This window comes from Aotus nancymaae, unplaced genomic scaffold, assembly GCF_030222135.1.
Source record: "Aotus nancymaae isolate 86718 unplaced genomic scaffold, 86718_ANA_hifiasm-v0.15.2.pri h1tg000014l, whole genome shotgun sequence".
NCBI lineage: Eukaryota > Metazoa > Chordata > Mammalia > Primates > Aotidae > Aotus > Aotus nancymaae.
This window is the reverse complement of record NW_026988425.1, coordinates 121,480,461-121,495,874: the sequence shown is the minus strand read 5'-3', so window position 1 is coordinate 121,495,874 and position 15,414 is coordinate 121,480,461. Positions and strand designations below refer to the sequence as shown.

The window sequence follows — 15,414 nt, the reverse complement described above, 5'->3', positions numbered from 1 at the left end:
TAATTAAATTTTTCTGTTGTTTCTTTTGCGGCTTCTGGGATTTCTGGTTTCCTTAGAAAGGTCTTATTCACTACAAGATTATTTTTAAAAACCCAGAATTTCTTCTAGCATATGAATGATTTCATTTTTATTTTGAAATGTTTGATCCTTCCAGAATTTATCCTGGTGTGAGGTGTGGCTCCAACATAATTATTTTCAGGGCGGCTACCCTTTGTCCAACACTATTTATTAAACAATCTATCTTTACCCCATTATTCAAATGTCACCTTTTTCACCAACTAAATTTCCTGGATGTATTTAGGCATATGTCCAGTCTTTTGTGTTCTGTTAATGATCCTGAACACGTACCATCAGCAGACTGCAGCTTTGTACTGTGTTTTGCTGTGGGCAGTGGGGCGGTGCTCATACCCCGGTATTACTTGTTTTCATGATTTTCTTGGCCATTATAGCTGGTTCAGTTTTCCAAATGAACTTTAGAATGCTTAATTCCAAATATAAACATCTTCTTATTTTTATTGTGTATCTGTTAAATTTATAGGTAATTTAGGGAAAATTGACATGTTTGTGGTGCTGAGCTTTCCAGTGCAAGTTCATTTATTCAAGTCTTTTGAGCCCAAAAGAGCATTATAAAGTTTTCTTATCTCCTTTTCATGATTGTGAATTTGCTGGGAGCAAGAATAGAGTCAGGTTTTCAGTATGGCTTATTAGTAATGATCAATGTAATTACTGAGAAACATAATTTTTATTAAATATTTTTAGAACCCATTTTTTTCTAACATCATTGCTTGCCATTTTGTGTGGTGTTTTCTGCACATCAAAGAAAGGCAAGATGTAGTACAAATGCTGATGTCAAAAGTCAACATTTTAATTCTTACAGTCATCTCTTGATTAGTGTGTTCTTTATTTTTAATAAAAAATTGTATTTACTTAGAAGCATTTAGAATGTCAACAAAACAGCTGCAGCTTTTTTTTTGTTTTTGCAATTACAGAGTGGTATTCAGTTAAGAGAAAAACAATTATTTTGTATAAGCTGTATTGGAGACAACTGAAGATGAAAAACTACCATCCCCATAGATAATTAATTTGTGCTATGCACCACCAAGAACCTGCTTTAAATTTCCATGCCAATTTACAATGCCTATACTGTACTAGGCAAAGTTAGTGGCTATTGAAAATACCATCAGGACAGGGATATCTAAAGACACATTCGGTAGTGTGTTAACTATACAAAAAAAGACACTGTACCATTTAAAAACAAATCTTATACAGCCTTACATTTCGATTTTTTCCTTTAAAAAGAGTGAGTTATGTACAAGGGGGTTAAACGCTTTATAGACAAGAAAAAAAGCTACACTAGAACCAACTTATTCATCATCATCATCTTATCTTCCTCCTCCCTCCCCATCCTCATCCTCTTCATCTTCCTCCTCTTTCTTCTTTTTCTTGCATTTTTCAGCCTTGAAAACTCCCTTTTTTGCTGCAGCAGGCTTTCCTTTAGCTCGATATGCAGCAATATTCTTTTCATATTTTTTCTTCAGCTCACAGCCTTCTTTTCATAAGGCTGCTTGTCATCTGCGGCAGTGTTACATCACCAGTGGACAGGCCAGGATGTTCTCCTTTGTTTTTTGGGCGATATCAGGAAGAAGGCCGAAGGACCCCTCTTGGGTGCATTGGGATCCTTGAACTTCTTTTATTCGTCTCCCCGTTAGGAAAGGTATAGGTTTTCATTTCTCTTTCATAACGGGCCTTGTCCGCCTTTGCCATATCTTCAAATTTTCCTTTCTCTTTAGCAAACATGGTCTTCCACCTCTCTCTGAGCACTTCTTAGAAAACTTTGAGGCATTGACTGAAGCATCTGGGTGCTTCTTCTTATGCTCCTCCCGACAAGTTTGCACAAAAAAATGCACATAATGACATTTTCCCTCTTGGCTTCTTAGGGTCTCCTTTGCCCATGTTATTTTTCCTCAGTGAGGCAGTCACCCAGTACCCATCTGGCCCTCACTTGCCCCGGTGCTGTCTCTAGGGAGCTCAATGTACTGCAATGGCTGTGAGAGCGGGAGCCAGGTGCAGCGTCCTCTCTCTCCGCTCTCTAACATTACTCTCCAGACAGCACGGCTCCTGTTCAATTAGTGTGTTCTTAAAAGAGCATTCTGTGTAGATAATCCAGGGGCTTCACATTTAGACATTTGACTTTTCCCCCACTAGGAATAGTGACAAATATAATGTGATTTTCCAGCTGTGACTTTCCTTCCCCCATAACCGTGGCACAGATTTTAAGGTAGCCTTGGGCTGAGAAGTAGCCAAAAGGCAACACTAGGTTGGGGAAAGAGCAGACCGTTGGCATCTATGTATGTGTCCTCCAGACAGGAGAGAGGTGACCAGGCAGATGAGGACAAGGCACGGGCGTTCTGTGTGCTGAGCGTCAGCGTGCGTCCTGTTTGGTCAGCGTGGAGTGAGTCTGGGAGCTTTGCACTTAGCACTTTGGCAGCTCAGGTCTGGGAACAGTGTTGCCTTCTCCTAAAGTTAGGTCACTAACATTTGGCTGTTTGCAGGATTAGTTCTCTAATGATGGCATTTGTCAGGTGGAACCCTGGAGCTTCTTAATAAACGACCTCCCCACTTAAAGCATGGTGTCAAAACCGGGCTGAAATGCGACATGAGGAGAGAGGACTGTGCTTTAGTCTGTGTAGGGAGGGGTGTGACAGTCCTGCATGCTGTTTATGGAACAGGAAGATAGTGGGATCAGATGCATTTAACATGTGGATACAGTTCTGAGGGGTTTTAACTGGTTTTCTTTGAACTTTAGAAAAGCACATTTATTTTTCCTTCAAGCAAAAAAGTATGGTTTCTTTTTAAGTGGTTTTATTGTAACTTATGGGCCTGTTCTCCTAACATTTATGTTTTATTAGCTTGCATGATATGCAGAAAAGGTCATAGATGTGCCAGCTTGGCCCACTGGCCCCCGTCCTGTATTTAGAAACCCGTTACAGGAACACAAGAGGATTGCTCTTTTGTGTCCTCAGGCCACTTTTGGTCATTTCAAGCAGAATCAGTCTCTGCATTGGAATTTTCCTCTGCAGATCCTGCAATTCAGGAATAGAGCATTTAGCAACAACAGTGAAAACGTGATGTGTGACAGCTGTGGAGAAGAATTTGCCTCCAGTGAGAGGAAAATGCTGTGTTCAAAGCGGATTTCTGATGAGCCTATTAATGGGTGTTTGGGAAGCTGAATGTGCCGCCGCCATTTTGAGATAAAAGGTCCAAGGTGTTTGTTCCTGAAGCTAATGAGGAAGTCCTTTCCCGGCCTCAGGCTGGCCTCCCCAGCAGGGATGGTGAGATTGCATGCAGGGTCTATGCCACATCTGGCCTTCCTGAAAAGAAGGGGCTTCCGGTGGGGGTGGTGTCCTAGTGGAGAAGGGTGAGGCCCAGTGGGGCGGGCTCACGAAAGACCTGCTATCGATCTGCTGGCTTCAGGTCAGCCAGGCTGGGGGTTAAATAGAGAGGCCAGAAAGGAAACCAGAGGTGCCTGTGGTGGCAGCAGCAGCAGCCCTGGCTTCCAGGCCTGTGAAGCGGAGAGGCTCTGGCAGTTCAGGATCTGGGATATGAACTGACAAAATGTTCTCCTAAACTCTGGCCCTTCCTGGCTGTCCCACCTTCCCTGTGTGCACACACATGCCTGCACATATGCACACACAGGAGGCCCAGAGCTCAGTTTTCAGACTCGTGGAGCCGACACAAAAGTTCACTCCCAGAGTTTCCCCCACCACTGATACTTGTCCTTACCCACGAAAGTAGGGTAAAAATGTGTCCCCAAATCAGACACCTGTCACTTTTCTAGAAGCACTTCCATTCTCTCTTGCTCTTGCTGTCATCGCTCTCCTGGATCTCATTATCTTTGGGGAGATATTCAGTATGATTTTATTAATATTCTGGCTTCATCTTAGAAATAATCAAATGTGAATAGTCAAATTAATTAGACCCTAGATATATCTTCTGCAGAAAAGAACTCCACTAACAAGAAGTCAGTTATAGTTGTGAAAAACATGTGGAATGAAAGCAGTGGTTTTTTGTCAAAGACATGTGAAGACTGAAGTAGAGAAGCTCCAACAAATTCAGTTATCAATTTGAGGAAACATTATTTAATATAGACTATGCTGACAGTTGATCAGAGAGGAGAAAATAGGAACAAAGCTGTTATTTTAACTTCTGGTTGGGGAGTTGATGAGGCTTGAGTGTGATAAAGTAAGGAAAGCTTTGAACTGAATCAGAGACCTATCCTATAATCCTAGCTTTTTTTTGGGTCCTCATCTTTAAAATGGGGATGATACCGTTGCTCAGAATTGGGAAGATGAAGGTAGAAGTTCTAGGCAGGACGGCTCACTTCTATAATCCCAGCACTGTGGGAGGCTGAGGTGAGCAATTGCTTGAGCCCAGGAGTTCAAGACCAACCCTGGCAGCATAGCAAGACCCTGTCTCTACAGAAAAAAAAAAAAAATTAACTGGGCATGCTGGCATGTGCTGTTGGTCCCAGCTACTCAGGAGGCTGAGATAGGAGGATTGCTTGAGCCTGGGAGGTCAATGAGCCATAGTTGTACCACTGACTCCTGCCTGGGTGACAGAGTAAGACCTTGTTTCTAAAAATAAATAAGTAAATAAATAAACCAGAGACATGACTCACCCAGCTCCTAGCGCAGAGATTTGGTGCTCAGAAATGTCCCTACTCTCTGAGGTCATGGCACTGAGTGAAACTGGTACTTCTCAGCCTCGTGATTGTCTCCCCATAGTATCATCCGCTTCTGTCCCTCTGACCCATTGCCCACTCCTCCTGTCTGTGACAGTAGCTGCCTGTGTATTCATCATGCATCCTACCTTCAGATTACGAATGCTATCGGGCGGGGGGGCGCGGGGGCACTGCGTCCTGCTCTAATCTCTGTATGCCTCACAGCACTCGTATTTGTTGAATTGTATTAAACCAATATGTAAGAGCCAAAAGAAAATATAGGTAGAGGCAGCTTAGTCCTAATAACATCTTTGGTCTGCCCTAGGTGCCGGCAGCACACTCATGGTTGGGCATTCTCAGTCCGTGCTGTCACTTTCAAAACAAATCTGTTTGTCAGAGTAAAGGTCACCTTTTTTTCTCAGTGGAAAAAATATTTTTTTCTGAGATGAAAAATTTGCTTTTCTTCCCTTGAATGTGTGTATTCAAGTAAGCAGAGTGGAGGGCCTGTGGAGATGAGTGTTCTCTCTGGAAACTGAGGAAACATCCATCTTAGCCCCTGACTTGAATCCGGCCAGAGTATCGGCATGCAGCCAGCAAAGGACATCACTAGCCTCTTGAGTGTGCAGTTGTCTTGGGGGACCATGTGGCAGGGCTCTGTAGACCTGATGGAGAACATTTTGTTCTTGGGAGGGCTTCCCAGGATGATGTGACTCCTCTGCGTTTTGCCTCTGTCGCCGAAGAGTCCCTTTGGACTTGGGTTTTGCAGAAAGAGAGGGGAGTCTGAGGGCAGAGTGTAAAGGGACACAGCTGGGTTTGCAGAGCTGAGCAACCTGTGTTAGGAACAGTCAGGGCCTGTGGACTTGTGAGGCTTCCACTCACATGCTATGTGAGCAGTTCTTTTCCTCAAGTTCTAGGGAAAGACTGGTGGTACTAACATGTTATAGTCATGAGCCCTGGAGAAGACAGCCATTCATTCTGCTGGATGACCTTTTAAATAAATCTCTAGAGTGAGTTCCCGGCAAATACCGGAGGTGGCTGTGGATGCCTAACAGAATCTGGCAAAAACACTCCTTGGTGCTGGAAGTTCCCTCGGCAGGGGATAAAGATGCATTTCTTTCTTTTGTTTTAACATTACAATATAGTTAGCTATTACCTTGATATGCTTTCTAATATATAATGGAGCTACATATGTACATTTAACTTTTGCAAATTCAAGTCTACACGTTAAGAGAAAGACCCCACACATACACCACCTTATTCGTGCTGACCCTTTTGCCACCTCTCCATTCAAAGCCTCAGCATCACCTCCAGTAGCACCAGGGCCTATGTGTCTCTCCTGCAAGAGGGAACATCTTGCTGTATCTTCACATTTAAAGATGTGTTTTTGTTTTCCATTTCCTTTGTTCCACAACATGGCCTTTACTTCAAGCCACCAGTGCCATCTGTGCTTACCCTCACCCCAGCCATCTTCCCAGCACTGGAGGAGGACTGCTTTGGCTCCCCTTGCTCAGAGACAGTGTGTCCGTCTAAGGGATGCTTAGGGCATAACTTAATTATAGTTGATAGTTTAGTTTGACCTTTTTTTTGTTGGACAGAGAGTCACACTCTGTCACCCATGCTGGAATGCAGTGGCAATCATAACTCACTACAGCCTCGACCTCCTGGGCTCAAGTGATCCTCCTACCTTAGCTTCCCAAGCAGCTGGGACCACAGGCATGCGCCACCACACCCAGTTAATTAAAAAAAAAATTTTTTTTTTACATAGGTGAGGTCTTTCTGTGTCACTCAGGATAGTCTCAAACTCCTGGCCTCAAGCAATCCTCCCACTTGGCCTCCCAATTTGCTGGATTACAGGCATGAGCCACCACACCCAGTCTGATAATTTCACCTTTTAACTTTAGAACCAAGCTGCGGGTGATATGTGACCCTGCTATAAAAACAGAATGGCCAGGTGCAGTGGCTTACGTCTGTAATCCTAACACTTTGGGAGGCTGAGGCAGGCAGATCTCTTGAAGTCAGGTGTTCGAGACCAGCCTGGCCAACCTGGTGAAACCCCGTCTCTACTAAAAATACAAAAACTAGCCAGGCGTGGTGGCGTGTGTCTGTATCTCCAGCTACTCAGGAGGCTGAGGCACAAGAATCACTTGAACCTAGTAGATAGAGGCTGCAGTGAGCAGAGATCATGCCATTTTACTCCAGATTGGGCAACTCTGTCTCAAAAAAAGTTAAAGCAGGAAGAGAGAGTTTCTCCTGAGTGATTCCCCTTTTTGGTGACTACTGTGAGTTTTTACTTGCCTGAGTCCCAGAACTTGGTCTCTTTACCCTTTCTCCTGTTTAGTGCCAGCTTCTGGCTTGGAAACCCATGTTCACCAGCTCCTCAATAAATAGATCTCTATCAGGAATATCTACCAGGGAGCTCCATGCTTCTGAAAAGCCCCTAGTTCAAGATGACCTTTAAAATGGCTAGCACCAGAATAGATACATGCTAATTTGATATATTTTTAAAGGTAAAGACTGGCTGTTGACTACTCCAGATATGTTCAGTCTCATTTCATTGGTTCTAGATAACTAATATATTTAAAGATGACTAATAGACTCATAGGAGTCTCTGGAATGAAAGCATCTATCTGTCCTCATGATGTCTGTTTTATCATCCAAATAAGACCTGGACACAGTGGCGAAGGCCCCACTTGAAGTCTCAACCCTGCTCTCGACTAGCGATGTGAATGTGGCCAAGCCATGAACTCCCTGGCCTCAGGGTCCCTGTGGGAAAACGGGGTTAACAATATCTGCTCATTTCACAAAATTGTCATTGAAGGCAAATGAGATCATGTAAAAAAAAACTTTGAAAAACTATGAAGTGCTGTATAGATGAATAAAATAACAGTTTTATTTGCTGTGTTCAAAGAAAAAAGATAAATTCTTAATGCTAGAGCCACTGAGATTAGTTCCTCAAACATCCTTGCCCTCCTTTGTTAAAGAGCTTGGGAGAACATCCTTAATGTGTTTTAAGTTGCAAAGAGAGAGGCCCCAGGTTTCACTCCAGGTGACATAATTTATTTGCTGTAGTGAGATTCCAGTGGCATTTGCCTTAGCATGTATCTCATTCTTGCAGCCAAATTAGAGCATGGCAACTATTTCCTCCCATTCTTTTTTTCTCTGTGAAAGCATGAACCTTATTCTTGCCTTGTTATGGAGAAGCCAGACTATTCAGAGGACCTCCACGGAGCTCATCAGCAAGTGGCTTGCCCAGCCGTCCCCTCCACAGCCCGAGCCATCACCGCATTTGGGATCTTCTTCCCCATCCACTTTGTTACTTTTTAGCTCATATCATTGCATTTATTGGTCTCAAGTCTCTTGTCTTGGATTGGGCTTGGAAGGAGGAACATGCAGAAATGGAGTACCAGTCGGATTCTAGCCACTTGCATTTCCATTGATTGCAGGAGGGGTTGAACCTAGCGACATTTTGAATATAAATATTTTCATCAGAGTTAGGCTAACATGAAAGAATTGTCTTTAAGAAAATATTTTCTGAAACAAGTCTACTGAGCCAATTTGATTACACGATGAGTTTTTTTTTAATACAATACAGTTAAATTTTATCTTCATCAGGGTTTTCATTTAAATTTACTACAAAGACTTGAGTCATTAATCTTTTTTTTGTTGTTGTCCATGTCATATATTACAACCATAGCATCTGCTATAGCAAGTTCTCTTGTGACAATTAGTTCTACCTTGTCCAGTTCTCTAAGTTAAATTTTACAGGCCTAAATGTTTTTAGACCTAGATTCTTTTGTCAATGTTTAGACAATCCCGGTACTCAATTATACCACATGCAGTTTTAACTATTGCCAGTTTTATTATGAGTTGATTCATTGAACGAGCCATTGGGAGATAAACAGGAGACTGACTTTTGAGTGGGATTTTTGAGTAGGGTGGAGAGACACTGCTCCTGATGGTGTAAAAATCCTCTGGAGCAGCCCCCTGGGTTCTTTCCTGGATCCTGCCCTCGTTTCAAGCCTGGTTTTCCAGTCTCTTTTCCACTTAGTGGACACCCCAGTGTCCTTCTGTGTACCCCTTTAGTAAGTTAGTCAGAGTTGGGTTTTGTTGCTTTAAGCAATGCATCCTATCTGATAGAGACTTAAAATGGCAAGGAATAGCTGCTGATGGGCATTCGGTTCACTGGAAAGGACTTGCTGCAACTTGCTGAGAGGTGAGGACTCAATCTCGGACCACAGATCCTAAACATCTATTGTGTGCCAAGTCCCATGCTAATTTGGTAGAGAAGTACTAGGGAGAATCAAAGGAAATAACAGTGAAGTCAGAGTTTAATCACTAGTATAAAATAGTTTGCTTTATAGCCAAGGGACTTAGATACCGTAAGGAAGAATTGGTCACCCACTGATTTAAGGCAAAGATGAGCATCAGTCAACTTTATTTTTTCAACTCTCTTTTTATTTTTATTTATTTATTTTTAATTGTACTTTAGGTTCCGGGTACATGTGCGGATCATGCAGAACTGTTGCATAGGTACACACATGGCAAGGTGGTCTGCTGCCTTCCTGCCTTCCTCCACCCATCACCTATATCTGGTATTTCTCCCCACATTATCAACTCTCTTTAAAACACCAGCAACTATCTGTCCTTGCCTACGTGAGCTTCATCTGCTTAAAGGTGTGTGTGTGTGTGTGTGTGTGTGTGTGTGTGTGTGTACATACGTATATGTATGGAGGGCCAGACCTTTGTGGTCTTTCTCACTGAGCAGTTCTGTTAGTAAGCCCGATGTTGATTATAAATAGGCTCAGAAGGCTGGTCGTGGTGGCTCACGCCCGTAATCCCAGCACTTTGGGAGGCCAAGGTGGGCAGATCATGAGGTCAGGAGATCAAGATCATCCTGGCCAACATGATGAAACCCCATCTCTACTAAAATACAAAAGATTAGCCAGGCATGGTGGTGCACACCTGTAGTCCCAGCTACTCGGGAGACTCAGCGGGGGGAATCACTTGAACCTGGGAGGTAGAGATTGCAGTGAGCTGAGATTGCACCACTGCAATCCAGCTTGGCAACAGAGCAAGACTCTGTCTCAAAAAAAAAGGCTCAGAAGATAAGGACAAGGTGGCCTCTATATTTTGTTGCGGCCCAACTTGTTTGTTAGTAACAAACATTTATTAACCACTGGCCACAGCACAACATTGGACACGATACCGCATGGATTAGAAAAGAAGTGGAAGATATTGTTCCTACTTTCAGGGAGTTAAGGGTAAAACATGCCCCGATGCATCAGCTCAAGAATAGCTTTCAAAAATGCAGACAGAAAGACATGCAAATTAGGGTAGTAAAAATGGAATATTTTGTAAAACATGAAGAAAGCAATAAAGTTTTACTATGGCATTTAATGGAGAGAGATGTTTTTGGATGGGACACATCAGTATTGTAAAGGTGTCAATTATCTCCTAGGTAATATATATTTGGTGTGTTTCAATCAAAAATACAAAAATTTTTATGGAACTGAACAAGCTAATTCTGTAATTCATCTGGAAAATAAAATGCTGAAATCTGCCAAGAAAATTTTGAAAAATAACAAAGGCAGCCTGCACTATCAACTATGAAAGTATCTCATAAAGCTGTATTAATTAAAGCAGTGTCATACTGGCATATGAATAGACAAATAGATTAATGAGCTAGAATGTGACTATAGAACTAAACCTAAATATTTAATTGAGAACATGGTGTCTATTTAAAGATATCAACTGAAATCCATAGGGAAAGGATAGACCATTTATTGTGCAAGGACAATGAGCTAATCTGTCTAGAAAAAATGAATTATATCTTCCCTTCACATCATTTTATAAAAGTAAGTGGATTTAAGGTTAATATGTTTTTTAAAACTATAGAAGTAATAGAAAGAAACGTATGTTTATAATTGGGTAGTGTAATAGCTCTCTTTAAAACAAAATGCAAAACACAAAGGTTTTAACCAAAAACAACCAAATCTATTGTATATTTTAACTTTGTCTTATATAGTTACATAAATATAAAAGATATTTTTATAACCTTAAAAGATATTTTTAACAATAAAAGATTAAAAACTAGGGCCTGGCGCAGTGGCTCACGCCTGTAATCCCAACACTTTGGGAGGCCAAGAGGCCAAGATGGGCTGATCACCTGAGGTCAGGAGTTTAAGACCAACCTGGCCAACGTGGTGAAACACTGTGTCTACTAAGAGAAAAAAATCTGCCGGGAGTGGTGGCACATGCCTGTAATCCCAGCTTCTAGGGAGGCTGAGGCGGGAGAATCGCTTGGACCCAGGAGGCAGAGGTAGCAGTGAGCCAAGATCACACCACTGCACTCCAGCCTGGGCGACAGAATGAGACTCCATCTCAAAACATAAGATAAAGTTAAAATATACAATAGATTGGGAGAAAATATTTTTAACATATAATGATAATGGCTTAATGTAGGGATAATAAAAATACTTATAAATCAATAGAAAAATGTAAAAAATAGACAAAGGCTATGAACAAACAATTCACAGAAGAGAAATACAAATGAATAAACACATGAATCAGGGAAATGCAAATTCAAACAAGCAACTTTTTTTCAACCATAGATTGGATCCACCTTAAACACAGGTTGAAACAAGATACCCATTTTTTGCCCATCAAAGTAGCCAGAATGTGGAAGATTAATAATGCCAATTGTTAATGAGGGTGAGGAAGACGGGCACTTTCATTTTAATTTTTCATTAATGTAAATGGACCCATCATTTTTAGAAGGCAACCTGGCAGTATCTACAAAATGTAAAATACACACACCTCTCAGTTCCATCACAGTGTCTTCTGTATGCCCTCTCATCAGGCTTCCTAGGAGGAGAGAGCAAAAACTGCCATGTTTCTTAAGGGCCAGGCCTAAATTGGCATGGCAATCCTTCTGCCACCTTCTGTAACCCCAGACAAGCCACAGGGCAGTCCAGATCACAGGGAGGGAATCTGGCTACTAGCAGAAGATGGAATATGTGGAATGATTGGCAGCTATATTTTCAGAAAAACTACCACATAGATAGAAACAGCATATTCCTTCATGTACCATTTTAGCAGCATTTCTTCAGTGTTTATATAAATTTCAAAATATTCTATTGTTTTGATCCATATTTCCTTCCCAACCTAAACCATGCGACTGGGCACCTATTCATTGTTTTTTAATTTGTTTCTTGTGGTCTGTGGATGAGTTATATAAACCAACAACTATACATTGAACCCCACCATAGTAAATGCAGTCTAAAAATTCAATTTCATAAACTCTGGTGTTGTATTATGAAGTTAATTAAAAACAGTGTTTTATTAATAGGTGGTATTATAAAACTAAACCTTGTGAGACTTCTGCTGTTTATAATTAACCTTACATTGAACTGAGAAAGTCCCAAGTAATTGAGGCAATTGATCCCTAACACACTCACACACTCTTGAAAAATATTGCACCCCATTCTGAGAATGGGGTTAGGTAGACTGGAAAGTGGACAGTAGCCAAACGCCAATCATGTAGTAGCTGAATTCACATTATTATGGCACTTATTATTTTTAAATATATTTTTGTGTATTTTAAAAACATTTGTCCTTTTAGATTTACTAAGTGTGTCTATATTCTGTTCATTGAAGCAAATCTCCCCTAGGTGTGAAATATACGTCCAGTGCTCTGGGGATAGAGCTGGAGGTGAATGAGCAGCGGGAGGGGTTTGCTTGAAAAGAGCTTCTAAAGTAATCCAGCCACCTGGGTGCTAGGACAGAGCTGTGCACAGAGAGGGGGCAACTCCCCCAGCAACCTTGCTAGAAGTGAGTCCTGAAAGACAAGTAATAGCCTGGTACAAAGAAACACTGGGTGTGAAAGAGCATTCCAGTCCAAGGAGACAGCTTGAGCAAAGACTTCTCAGATAAAAGTAGTTCAACACCATGTGCACCTGTTCTAGGTGAAGTTGGGGCTGGTGGTTTAGGTTTGTTTGAGCTTAGGCAGAAAGTTAAGTGAATACAAGGGTGTAGATGGCCTCCTAGACCAAGTGAGGACCCATGTAGTGCAGGGCAGGGGCCAGGCTTGTATGTTGAGATCATCCCTCCATTGGCGGGTGGATGATGGATTAGGTGAGAGCAAGACTAGAGACTAGGAGGCTGCCAAGACTCTGAGGAGATGACTAGACCCTAAACTGGGAATGTGGCATCAGGACAGTCACATGTGTCATCATTATGTGTGAAATCTGTGAATAGCCAAAAGGAAATTTTACTGTATTCTTTTGTTCTGTTTTCTGAGATTGTATTCTAAACATGATCAGAAGGTAGGCATATGAAATTTGCTCATTCTTCTGACATTTTTAAGCTCAGCATATTTCCATTTTTAATTTATATTATGAACAAAATTTTCTTTAAACTTTCCTCCAGGAGTGATCAAAAGTTTGATTTCTTGGATAGTCCTCCCTCTATGCAAAACTTATTATCTAACCTGGTAGTCTGAAATCCTTTATAAATTCTGTAACTAAATCTTACGTAGTGTTCAGTTGTCCAATTGACATTTTTATAAGCTTACTTTTTGTTACTGTCATAATCCATTCAGCTCTTATAAATGCCTCCACCCGCTTTCCAAATGCCATGGCTTCTGCAGTGATATTTGCACCTGTGGTGTTATGCTGGCAAGTGGCTTCATGTCCTTAAGGTCTTAAAATACCTCTCCTCTCTCCTTCCCTCCCCTGAAAAGGAAACTTGTCTGTGAACTGGTTTGCTTAAGGTGGTAGCTTCACTTCTCTTAATTTTGTGTAGATGTAATTAATTAAACACACATACAAGGAGTAAATCAAAGAAGGGTTTTGGGGATCATCTGGTTCTGAGAGAAATGATAGGCAGGAATTGACAAGTAGGTTAAGGTAAATTATTAATAAAACACTCACCACTGCCATATAGTACAGAGGGAAATGATGCCACTACCATTTTATACTATATAACTCCAGTTTATATAGGATACGAATCCTGGACAACCATCAAGCTTAGGCCAAAAGCCATGGAAGAGAAACCAACAGCAGTTTCCGTAAATGGAGTCATCTTGTACTGTGGTTGTAAACCATAATCATTTCTTAGTTGTAATTGGAACATCTTCTTTTCCCAGTAATTAACTATTTGTGATTCTTGGATTTCCTACCAACACCTAGAGTCACTCTGTGTTTTTACAATGGACGGTTGTTAGCGAGGCTTCATGCCTTGCTTAGGCTAACGAGTCTTTATCCTTAATCCAGCAAATATTTACACTGTACTGACCTTACAGCACATTCTCTGGAGCATACAGTGGTGCCCTCACCCCACAAGGCACTTACAGGCTCTTAGAAGAGTTTGCAGCCCTTCCCAGCATAACTGAGAGCAGCAGGTTTGGCTGATGGAGTAACCACCGTAGCTATGGCCTGTCTTGTTAGGGAAAGAAGTGAGCATTTCATGAGCGTAGGCGCTGTGCTATTTCATATATACATGCACTCATTTAATGATAAGCTAACCTGTGAAGTTAGAATGTGTTCAAAATATATCACTTGCTTTTTATTCTATATTATGGAAATAACCCATGTTGAATTACTTAACAGTTACCCTAAATTGAAATCCTCTCTTTATATACATGTCCTGGTTGATTTCTAAAGCTAATCTGATGCAGAGTATATTAGTAAATGGGGAAAGGCGGTAAATCATGGCATGGATGTAACGTAATAAAAACCTCATGTTTATGCTTTGTGTGCAGAATTTGCCAGGAAAAAACTTAAATAGGTTGAAAGACTTTTGCTAAAAGAGTTTTCAGAACATTGCTCAAGGAATGTACAGAAAATTGACTTCCCTTGTCCTTTCTTTAGATACATTCCACCGTTGATCTGGGGGAAAAGTGGACACATCCAGACAGCCTTGTATGGGAAGATGGGAAGGGTGAGGTCGCCACATCCTTACGGGCACCGGAAGTTCATCACCATGTCTGATGGAGCCACTTCTACATTCGACCTCTTCGAGCCCTTGGCTGAGCACTGTGTTGGAGGTGAGCTGCTTTTAGGTTGTGTAATTGGGCCATCACTCGGAGGAGGAGCCCTAGTCGGTGGAGAGCACAGCACAGTGTGAATACTCATGCCACTGACTTGGCCCATGGCGTGGGGGAGCTGTTGGGCAGCATAGTGTGAATACTCGCACCACTGACTCTGCCCAGGGCATCATGGGCTGTTGGACAGCATGGTGTGAATACTCGTGCCACTGACTCCGCCCGTGGTGTCGGGGGCTGTTGGGAAGTCTGCCGGGATTCAGCGCTTACGAGCTGCTCGCAATTAGCTTCAGCGTGTATTTGCCAGTCACCATGTAAAGCTCTTCAGAACTCACTGTAGAATAGTTTTTAATCCTCTTGTGAAATACAGAAATTTGATGTAAGGGGATTAGGGAGTGCTTGGAGCTCAGGCACCCCAGGACCAAGCCTCTGGGTTGATGACAGCAACAGAGGCCAGACCGTTCTCAGTGCTTCATATATACTGTTACCTCATTTAATCCTCAACACTGTGAGGCTGGTATTTACTATCGCTGCTTTACTGATGAGGAAAGTGAAGCTTGGAGATGCAGTATAGGCTGGTGTTTGCTGGATAGCAGTAGATAAAAAGGATGTCCAGTTCCCTTTGCTTAGGTTTCCCTGGACAAAAAGACAC

At 41.9% G+C, this 15,414-nt stretch overlaps 1 protein-coding gene across 1 annotated transcript in view; it reads left to right on the top strand.

The window, feature by feature from the left end:
* The window catches only part of ABHD2 (abhydrolase domain containing 2, acylglycerol lipase), a 103,133-nt gene that overhangs the window by 43,176 nt on the left and 44,543 nt on the right, over positions 1-15,414 (top strand). Inside the window, exon 4 of the mRNA XM_012463878.2 lies at positions 14,590-14,765. Within this exon, the coding sequence (XP_012319301.1) occupies positions 14,590-14,765 (176 nt within the window). The remainder of the gene's footprint in view (positions 1-14,589; positions 14,766-15,414) is intronic.